The 11,354-nt window shown below is 33.3% G+C and overlaps 1 protein-coding gene across 2 annotated transcripts in view; it reads left to right on the top strand.

Moving 5' to 3' along the window:
* The window catches only part of RNF180 (ring finger protein 180), a 278,435-nt gene extending 267,352 nt beyond the window's left edge, over positions 1–11,083 (top strand). The window contains exon 7 of one of the 2 annotated variants that reach the window (XM_079918561.1): positions 8,989–11,083. In XM_079918561.1, coding sequence (XP_079774687.1) covers positions 8,989–9,188 — 200 coding nt within the window. In that variant the 3' untranslated portion in view covers positions 9,189–11,083. The remainder of the gene's footprint in view (positions 1–8,988) is intronic. The other variant, XM_079918560.1, reaches the window with a different exon arrangement.
* The last annotated feature ends 271 nt before the right edge of the window (positions 11,084–11,354 follow it).

Consider the following 11,354-nt stretch of genomic DNA (forward strand, 5'->3'; position numbering starts at 1 on the left):
AACAACTATTAAAGAAAATTGATTGGTGTTTAAAAACCTACACCCACACCTGAAACGACTACAGGCCCAAGTGGTTTTTATAGGTTAGATTTAGTCAAGCCATCAAGAATTCTAGTTTTATGCAAACCATTTCAGAGAATAAAAAAGAGAGCACAAGATTGCCAATGTCAGAAACAAAAGGCAGTCAGTGCCTCTTGCTTGCAAGATATGCAGACCACCACAGAGATCCACAATTGTCACCTAACTGCCAACATGTTTTATGAAGACAATAAAATCATGATATACAAACCAGGCAAAAAATCACATAAAACAAAATTATAGACCAATCTTCCTTACAAACATAGGCATAAAAAATGCCACATAAAAATATATAAAGTTGAATTCATCAATGTGTAAAAAAAACGATTATCATGAAACACACAGAATTTATCCTGGGTATGAAGGAATGATAAAACATTGGAAAAATCTATCACTTTAATTCATCACTTTAAACAGATTTTTTAAAAAATTATTCAACATTTTAAAAAATCTATATTCAACATTTTAAAAAATCTATTTGAATTCATCACATTAACAGATTAAAGAAGAAAACCATATGAACATCTTGATATAGAGAAACTATTTTGACTTGACCAAATAATAAGTATGTTTAATATTGGCACAAGAATCCAAATCTTCTGATTCCTTGAGGAGTATGATTTTCACTGCACTACACTTTTTTTCCTAATAGTTTATGGCAAAAAAAGAGTATGTGTCTTTATTGTGTCCTTTACTTTAAAATAGCGTAATTAAAATCTACTAGTAATATTGGCTATTCTTTAAACCATGTGTTGATTACAAACTAATTATTATCAGGTTATCACTAATAATAAGTTGTGCGTAAGTCTGTGAAAAAGTGAATTCCTGGTACAGAAGCTTCTCACTCCATTAACTCCAATCCAAATCACTTTTTGGAATGAAGTGGTTGTATGTATTAAAATATATACATTGACTTATTACAATGGTTTTAAGTGTACTGTCTCCTAGGCCACGCACTTTAAATGGGGGCAAAACCTGGTTCTTGGGGCACCAAAAAAATCTTAGATATTACAGTTGTTTGAGGCCCTCAAGAGCTCAACCCTACCTGAACAAATTTTATTCCTTATTTTTAATTTCTCTCATTCAGGAGAAATTTGGTTTAATTTGATTTACTGATTAGAATATTTAATTTGAGATATATTTAAATTTAACATTTTTTTTCTCCTTACAGGAGTGATAATAAAAAAAAAAAGATTGAGAAACTATTCTAGACTATGAGTTTCTTAAGACAGGAACCATGTCTTAAAATATCTTTAAATCCTCAGCCTCTAAGAGATAGTACATATACTCTTCCTAAATTTTTAATCAATTCCATATTTTCAGTATCTGATGTTCTGACAGTCTATTTAAAGTTAACTGCTTTAGAGAAATCAACTCATACTTGAAGAAAACAGTTTCTCAGCATTTGTTTGAACAAACAATGGTAAGCATATTGATTTATTCAGAAAAGGTAGACATAATATGAAGAACAAGAACTGACAAGAAAAGCAGATTCTTCCTCATATTCGAAGTAGCAGTAACGATAGTAATAAAAATATAAGAATCTAACATTTATTGAAACTTTACTATCAGCCAGGAATGTGCTTTATATGTATTAATTAATCTAATCCTTATATTAGCCCAATGAATTAGGTACTTTCATTGCCATCATTTTACAGTGGAATCTGCAGTTAATCTCTGTGATTAGTATTCTGGCAATTTTTCTAATTTCATAATCAATATAATATTTACTAAGTAACTGTCAGTGAGGTCATTTTCTTTTAGTCTGATTTTGATTTAGAAATTCCAATCCTCTCATTCAATTTACAGCTTTGGAAATTCCAAAATTATTACAAACACCTATTCACTCCTTCCCCACTTAAAAAAATTTTTTTTAAGAAATTAACCAAGTAATGATCGTTATCCACCTTACCTATAAAAACACCATTGCATAAGCCGTCTGGGTCAGCATCACCTTCTGATGTTCAGAGCTAGAAATTTTGTAGTTCGGTGTCTCCCTGCACTGCGTTCTTTTTCCCTCATTCCACCAATAAAGGAAATTACCATTAATGAGGACACTTCCAGAGTGAAAGGGGCACTATTAGTAATTATACCAAGACATAAGAGTAACTGAGACTGTCCTGGGGAAACCAGCATGTTTGATCACCATACTCATAATTCTACATCTTTTGTGCCTTGTCTACTCTCAGTTCTACTGTTTTCTACAGCTATGCCATTAATACAGTTATTCTTTGACCCAAACAACTGAAAGTTTTGAATCTGAAGATCTAAGGCCTCTAAATATTCCTTTTGGACAGAAAAATCACATATTTTAAAATATAGTAGTAATGGTAACAATTTCCAGTAACAATGTTACCTGTTTTCCAGCCTATATTTGTGAAAGGTTTTTGAAAAGGTATATAAACTTCTTTGGGAACATTTGCGTTTATGTATTAGAATAATTTTTGAATGTGAGAAAAACTCTTCCCACTTCCCCTCTCTCCTACACAAACAGAAAGTCCCCTTTCCTTTTAAGATACTGAGTACAGTTTAGAGAACAGTAGTTAGATAGTCATAAATAGCTGTTAGGATTGAAATCCCCTAAATATGCTCTCCAAAATAGAATGCCTACAGGCTGGTGCGAGACAATCCCTTGGAATGTGGGAAAATAACATTAAAATTTCTGTTATGATTATTGAAACAGAAGAAAAGTTAAACTTTACTAATACTTAGTGAGGACTGACATTGGCATCCTTACTTACATGTTATGATGGTATGTAATGTTAGCCGAGGAAAACTGTAAGTTTGACAATATGAATAGCTGACTTCATTAGTTGGTTAGTTTTGCAGGTGTTGCAATGTTTTGAAGTTTAATATGACCAGTTAAATGGATTTTAGATATTATCTAGTTTTAGCTAAACTACCAGCACAAGGTGCACAGAAACTTAAACAGAATCCTATAAAGAAATCAGATTGATGATAATACTGATAAGGCAAACAAAAAAATATAAGAGCTGACACACCATTCTAGTATAAGCTTTTTGTAAGCTATAAAAATTATTTTAAAAAATAAAATATGATAGAAAGTCAGCCAAAAACATTAGAAATTATTAAAAACCTACTTGAAATATGTCTATAAAATTTATTCTAAAATATCACTTAACATTTATCTCATCCTTCTTAATTTCATGTTTTTAACCTACATAAGTAAATGTAATTTACAAATAAACACTGAAAACTATAAAATATCAATGAAAGAAATTGAAGATGACACAACTAAATGAAAAGCTATTCCATGTTCATTGATTAAAAGAATTAATGTAGGGGTAGGGAAGTAGGAGGTACAAACTATTAGGTATAAAATAAGGTACAAGGATATATTGTACAACTTGGAGAATATGGCCAATATCTTTTAACAACTATAAATGGAGTATAAACTTTAAAAACTGTAAATCACTACATTGTACACCTGTAACTTATAATTATATAACTGTATGGCAACTATAGTTCAATAAAAAAATAAAATTTAAAAACGAATATTGTTAAGATGTCTGTACTACTCAAAGCAAAATAAAGATTCAACACAATTCCTATCAAAATACCAACAGCAGTTTTCACAGAAACAGAAAAAACAATTCTAAAATTGGTATGGAACCACAAAAGATTCCAAATAGAGCAACCTTGAGAAAGAACAGAGTGGGAGGTATCACTTCCTGATTTCAAATTATATTGCAAAGCTATAGTAATCAGAATGGTGTGGTATTGGCATAAAAACAGACTCATAAACCAGTGGAACACCATGGAAAGCCCAGAAGTAAACCCACATATACACAATCAACTACTTTTCAATAAGGGTGCCAGGAATACACAATGGGGAAAGGATACTCTCTTCAATAAATGGTACTGGGAAAACTGGATTGCTGTATGCAAAAGAGTGAAACTGGACCTCTGTGTTACACCATACACGAAAATCTACTCAAAATAGATTAAAGAGTTAAGTGTAAGATTTGAAACCATAAAACTTTACAAGAAAACATACAGGATAAGCTCCTTGACAATGGCCTTGGCAATTTGTTTGGGTGTTTTGTTTTGTTTTGTTTTGGATGTGACCACAAAAGCTCAGGCAATAAAAGGAAAAATAAACAAGTGGACTACATCAAACTAAAACGCTTCAGCATGGCAAAGGAAACAAATAAAATCAAAAGGCAACCTATGGATTTTGAGAAAATATATACGAACCATAAATCTGATAAAAGACACTGGACATTTGCTAATAAAGTAGACAGCAGGTACTGTCACAACAACAAAAAAGATAATTATGTGAGGAGATGGATATATTAATTAGCTTGACTATAGTAATCATTTCACTATATTATATATCAAATCATCCTGCTTTACACCTTAAAGATATACATTTTCTATTTTAAAATAGAAAATAAAACATATGTAAACAATAATTTAGGATTATTCTTGATCAAAGAAATTTTACTTTAACCATACTAATACTCAGGTGAATGCAGCCTTTCTGTCAAAATAAGCAGCCTGATCTAGAGCATAATATTTAACATTACTTTCGTTATTGTTACATAACGAGTTATTAAAATAGATGAACCAGAATCTGCTTCAAGCTTGAGCCTCACGGAGCCTTTACCACCAGAGTTACTAGCAAGTACTAGAATATATCTTTTCTGCTCAGTTAATTGTATTGTCCCCACTCACCAACACTAATAAGCACAGAAATACATTAGTAGGCAGTAGATAACTACAAAGCAAAGGTTAATAATCACGTTATTCATCTTAAAAAATATATAATTTTGAAGGTCTCTAAAAACAAAATTCAGTGTTGGTCAGCCAACAAAAACAGGTTGCCACTGAGTATACCAAACTGTAAATAATTAGCATATAAGTATCACAAAATAAAAAGAACAGCATTTCACAATGAGATGTAATATTTCTCAGAAATGTCATATTCATTTAGTCATAAATGGACTATTGCTTACTTTCAGTATTTACTTTTTATATAATCTCCTTAAGTAGGTCCATGCTTGGAAACATAAGAATTAAAGCTCAATTTCTTCAAAGGAGTATCATTTTGTCTGTCCAGTTTATTCGATGTTAAAACATAAGACATTTTTCCTATAGAATTTTGCACAAATGACTTAGTGAAATTCTCAAGGTATAAGATAGAAGGTTAAGTTGGTGATCAGAATTAACAAACATTAATTGTGAGGGTTGTAAAAATAAAACGTGAAGTTTTAATTTAGAAAATGCTCTCATGGGAAAATAATTTACATTTGAACCTCACAATTTTTTTTCATTTGCTATTTTTTAATTTTATATTGGAGTAGAGTTGATTAAAATGTTGTGTTACTTTCAGGTGTACAGTAAAGTGATTCAGTTATACATATACATGTATGTATTCTTTTTCTAATTCTTTTCCCATTTAGGTTATTACAGATATTGAGCAGAGTTGCCTGTGCTATACAGCAGGTCCTTGTTGGTTATCTGTTTTAAATATAGCAGTGTGTACATGTCAATCCCAAACTCCCAATCTATCCCTCCCCCCTACCTTCCCCCATGGTAACCATAAGTTCCTTCTCTAAGTCTGTGACTTTGTTTCTGTTTTGTAAATAAGTTCATTTGTATCATTTTTTTTTAGATTCAGCATGTAAACAATATCATATGATATTTGTCTTTCTATGTCTGACTTACTTCACTTAGTATGATAATCTCCAAGTCAGCCCATGTTGCTGCAAATGGCAATATTTCATTTTCTTTAATGGCTGAGTAATATTCCATTGTATATATGTACTACATGTTCTTTATCCAGTCACCTGTAAATGGACATTTAGGTTTATTCCATGCCTTGTCTATGGTAATTAGTGCTCCAATGAACATTGGGCTGAATGTATCCTTTTGAACCATGTTTTTCTCTAGATATATGCCCAGAAGTGGGATTGCAAGATATATGGTAGCTCTATTTTTACTTTCTTAAGGAACCTCCATACTGTTCTCCACAGTGTCTCTACCAATTCATTCCCACCAACAGTGCATAGGGTTCCCTTTTCTCCACACCCTCTCCAACATTTATTGCTTGTAGACTTTTTGATGATGGCCATTCTGACTTTTATGAGGTGATATCTCACTGTAGTTTTGACTTGAATTTCTCTACTAATTAGCGATGTTGAACATCTTGTACCTCTTGATCATGTGCCTCTTGGCCATCTGTATGTCTTCTTTGGAGAAATGTCTATTTAGGTCTTCTGCCCATTTTTTGATTAGGTTGTTCTTAAAATTTGTATGGAAACACAAAAGACCTCGAATAGCCAAAGCAATCTTGAGAAAGAAGAACAGAGCTGGAGGAATCAGGCTCTCTGACTTCAGACTACACTACAAAGTTACAGTCAGCAAAAGAGTATGGTAGGGGCTTCCCTGGTGGTGCAGTGGTTAAGAATCCACCTGCCAATGCAGGGGACATGGGTTCGAGCCCTGGCCCGGGAAGATCCTACATGCCATGGAGCAACTAAGCCCATGCGCCACAACTAATGAGCCTGCACTCTAGAGCTCGCATGCCACAACTACTGAGCCTGCGTGTCACAATTACTGAAGCCCACGTGCCTAGAGCCCAAGCTCCGCAACAAGAGACGGCACTACAATGAGAAGCCCGCACACTGCAACGAAGAGTAGCCCCCACTTGCTGCAACCAGAGAAAGCCTGTGCACAGCAACGAAGACCCAATGCAGCCAAAAATAATAAAAATAGAAAATAAATAAATTTTAAAAATAAAAAACCAGTATGGTACTGGCACAAAAATAGAAATATAGATCAATGGAACAGGATAGAAATCCCAAAAATAAACCCACACACCTGTGGTCAATTAATCTACGACAAAGGAGGCAAGACCATACAATGGAGAAAAGACAGTCTCTTCAATAAATGGTGCTGGGAAAACTGGACAGCTACATGTAAAAAAAAAATGAAATTAGAACATTCTTTAACACCATACACAAAATTAATCCATTTTGATTTTAAGACCTAAATGTAAGACCAGATACTATGAAACTCTTAGAGGAAAACATAGGCAGAACACTGACATAAATCGCAGCAATGTCTTTTTCTATCCATCTCCTAGAGTAATGGAAATCAACAAAAATAAACAAGTGGGACCTAATTAAACTCAAAAGCTTTTGCCCATCAAAGGAAACCATAAACAAAATGAAAAGACAACCCACAGAATGAGAGAAAATATTTGCAAATCATGCAACTGACAAGGGATTGATCTCCAAAACTTACCAACAGCTCATGTGGCTCAATATCAAAAAATGAGCCTCACAAATTTTTGAATTAAGTCATCAGATGATATAGATGAGAAATATGAGACCCAAGGAGGTAAATCACCTTGCCCCAAGTAAATGACAGATCAAAAATAGTCTCCTAAAATATTTGCAAATGATATGACCAATAAGGAGTTCATATCCAAAATACATAAAGAACTTATACAACTCAGTATCAAAAAAAAAACGAATTAAGGGCTTCCCTGGAGGCGCAGTGGTTGAGAGTCCGCCTGCCGATACAGGGGACGCGGGTTTGTGCCCCGGTCCGGGAAGATCCCACATGCCGTGGAGCGGCTGGGCCCGTGAGCCATGGCCACTGAGCCTGCACATCCGGAGCCTGTGCTACGCAACAGGAGAGGCCACAATGGTGAGAGACCCGTGTACCACAAAAAAAAAAAAAAAAAAAAATTAAAAAATGGGCAAATGACCTGAACAGTCATTTTTCCAAAGAATACCTATAGATGACCAACAGGAACAGGAAAAGATGCCCAACATCACTAATCATCAGAGAAATGCAAATGAGTATCACCTTACACCTGTAGAATGGCTACCATCAAAAACACCACAAATAACAAATTTGGAGAAAAGGGTACCCTAGTACATTGTTGGTAGCAACGTAAATTGGTGCAGCCACAATGGAAAACAGTATGAAGGTTCCTCAAAAAACTAAAAATAGAACCACCATATGGTCCAGCAATTCCATTCCTGAGTATATATCCAAAGAAAACAAAAACAGTAATTCAAAAAGATATATGCACCCCAATGTTCATAGCAACATTGTTTACAATAGCCAGGATATGGAATCAATGTAAGCGTCCATCAACAGATGAATGGATAAAGATGTGATACATACACACACACACACACACACACACACACACACACACACACACAGAATGCAGTATTCCTCAGCCATAAATAAAAGCATGAAATTTTGCCACTTGCAACAACATGGATGGACCTGGAGGATATTATGCTTAGTGAAATGAGTGAGACAGAGAAATACAAATACTGTATATTATCATTTATATGTGGAATCTAAAAAATAAAGTGAATGAATATATCATAACAGAAACAAACTCACAGATATAGAGAACAAACTAGAGGTTCCCAGTGGGGAGAGGCAAGGGAGGAGGGGTAAGAAGAGGTAGGGGATTAAGAGGTACAAACTACTATGTATTAAAATAAACAAGCTACAAGGATATATTGTATAGCACAGGAAATATAGCCAATATTTTATAATAACTTTAAATGGAGTATAATCTATAAAAATATTGTTATGTTATATACTTGAAACTAATATTGTAAATCAACTATACTCCAGTTTTTAAAAAAAGGATCGTTTCCTGACTCCATATTCCATGCTCTTTGCTAATTTTACTGTCCCCCCTTAAAACCCTTAACTGAAAAAAAAAAAAAGACTTCTGATAGTTGCTTATCATTAAAATAAAAAAAAAACTGTCAGGAATACAATATATCACTCAATGAAATCAAGATATGCTCTGGTCGTGATACTTCTGTTCATAACGCAGCTTCCTTTCTGAGAACTTAAACTGAATTTAATGAGCTTTAAATAATATGTTCATGTATCTTCTAGGTTTCCACAGACGTGCAGCTCCAGTTACAAGAAGGCAGTTTCCACATGGTGCACATAGGATGGATTATTTGCACTTTGAGGATGATAGCCGTGGATGGTGGTTTGACATGGATATGGTGATCATCTATATTTATTCAGTGAACTGGGTCATTGGATTCATTGTTTTCTGCTTTCTTTGCTATTTTTTCTTTCCATTTTAGGAATTTTCATACCTTACTATGGTTGAACAATTACAAATGATGTAGATAACAATTACTTAAACATTTTTTTAAATGTGCTTTGAAGTTTTTATAATGTTGCATTATATAAATTGTTGGTGTTTATAGAAAATCTGAGAATAGACTTATTTATGAATGTTTTTCATGTAACAAACTCAACTTTATTCAAGAGCTAATCTGTCTAGCACTTAGCAACAACACACTGTTAATTTCATAGTTCTTCTTGGTTCGGGATTTGTGGCTCTAATTTTACAATGTCACTTTTACATTTATCTTGATTTTAAAGACTGAGGTTTTCCCTCCACTTAAAAATAGTAAAAAAATGTAAAATTAAATGATAATCTGAGTAGATATTATCATTAATGATAATATATTTAGTCAATCATCACTTATCCTCAGGCAAGTTATATACATTAAAGATAAACCATATCCTCTGGGAACTAATCTAGCAGGGTATATTCAGTTTTGGTTTCCAATTATCTCTATGTATGTCCTTATGTCCCTTTCTGTTACCAAGACAGCTGACTATCCTTTTTTTTAGAGGCCTAATAATAGCGTTAGTGCAACATTTTAAACTATTACAAGAACAGAATATTAAACACAAAAAAGCAAAAAAACAAAGCTGAGATTAATTCCCACCAGTAGATACTTAGAAAAATATATTAACACTTTTCCAATTGCAGGATTATTCACCTGAGGAAATTAAAAATTTACTGACAGACACTCAGTAGCCTAAAAGAAAAATGCATGTCCAAAATGTAGTTAATTTAGTGATTCTTTTAACTTGGACATTGTCAAATATACTGTAAATGTGCAATAAAGAGTGGCTTTTAAATTTTTTCATTGTCATTAACTAATTTAGTGTCTGGAATAAAGAATTGTTAGAAATAGGCTTTTGGGTTTATAGAAAGAAAACCTGATATTTATTTTTATTTATTATTACAGTAATCCCTGGAATTAGTTTTCCCTTATTGATTTTTTTTTTTAAAAAGATCTGAATGATCCCAGTACAAGAAAGAATTTGGGTAGGTATTCCAATGTTAAAAGTGAGAAACCTAAAGCAGAGAGAAGTAAGCTTATTTATTTCAGTCACTTAGGTGGTCTTTGTGTAACCTAGAACAAAAAGTTTTTTGTTTTGTTTTTTTGGGTTTTTTTTTTAACATCTTTTTGGAGTATAATTGCTTTACAATGTTGTGTTAGTTGCTGCTGTATAACAAAAGTGAATCAATCAGCTATATGTATACATATATCTCCATATCTCCTCCCTCTTGCATCTCCCTCCCACCCGCCCTATCCCACCCCTCTAGGTGGTCATAAAGCACCGAGCTGCTCTCCCTGTGCTATGGGGCTGCTTCCCATTAGCTATCTGTTTTACATTTGGTAGTGTATATATGTCCGTGCCACTCTCTCACTTCATCCCAGCTTACCCTTCCCCCTCCCCGTGTCCTCAAGTCCATTCTCTATGTCTGCGTCTTTATTATGAACTACTAATTCAACATTCCTGTACTGTGATGTCATATATCTGATAATGCAATAAGCATATTTTAACATAAGGTAGGTAAACCTCTCATGGCACTAAAAATACTACCACCATCCAAACAAATTGAGATTGATCAGGCTTGAACAGTTCAGTCTATGAAAGGTCCAAATTTGTCATAATTACTGACTATATTTGAATAAAAACATTTAATTGACAGTATGTGATGTTCTAATAAATATGGAAGAATGATACAGCTTTTTATTCTAACATTGCCCTTATTGTGTTTAAAATTATATCTGTGAAAGAAAATAGTGTACATTAGACATCATCAAATCCAGAAAGCAGAAAACTAAATACATTTTAGAAACACAGAGATCAACTTTTGCTCATTATAATAAAAAATATGTATATTATGCTTGCAGTCTAATGACATAACTGTTATCTTGGTGAAGCAGCATTGTTGGCAAAGCTCAGTATTACCTTACAGAAATAAAAATGGATATTTATAATCACTAATTTATTACTCAAAGTAAAGATGATATGGTATAAGGGAAAATATTGCCTTCTTAAAGTACATGTCAGGAAAAATGAACAAAACATATGGGGGAGCCATATTTTAAGAACTGTAAAATAAATTGCAGCTATTTCCCAAGCAACTCCTGGCTTAT

This window comes from Stenella coeruleoalba (genome assembly GCF_951394435.1).
Source record: "Stenella coeruleoalba genome assembly, chromosome: 3".
NCBI lineage: Eukaryota > Metazoa > Chordata > Mammalia > Artiodactyla > Delphinidae > Stenella > Stenella coeruleoalba.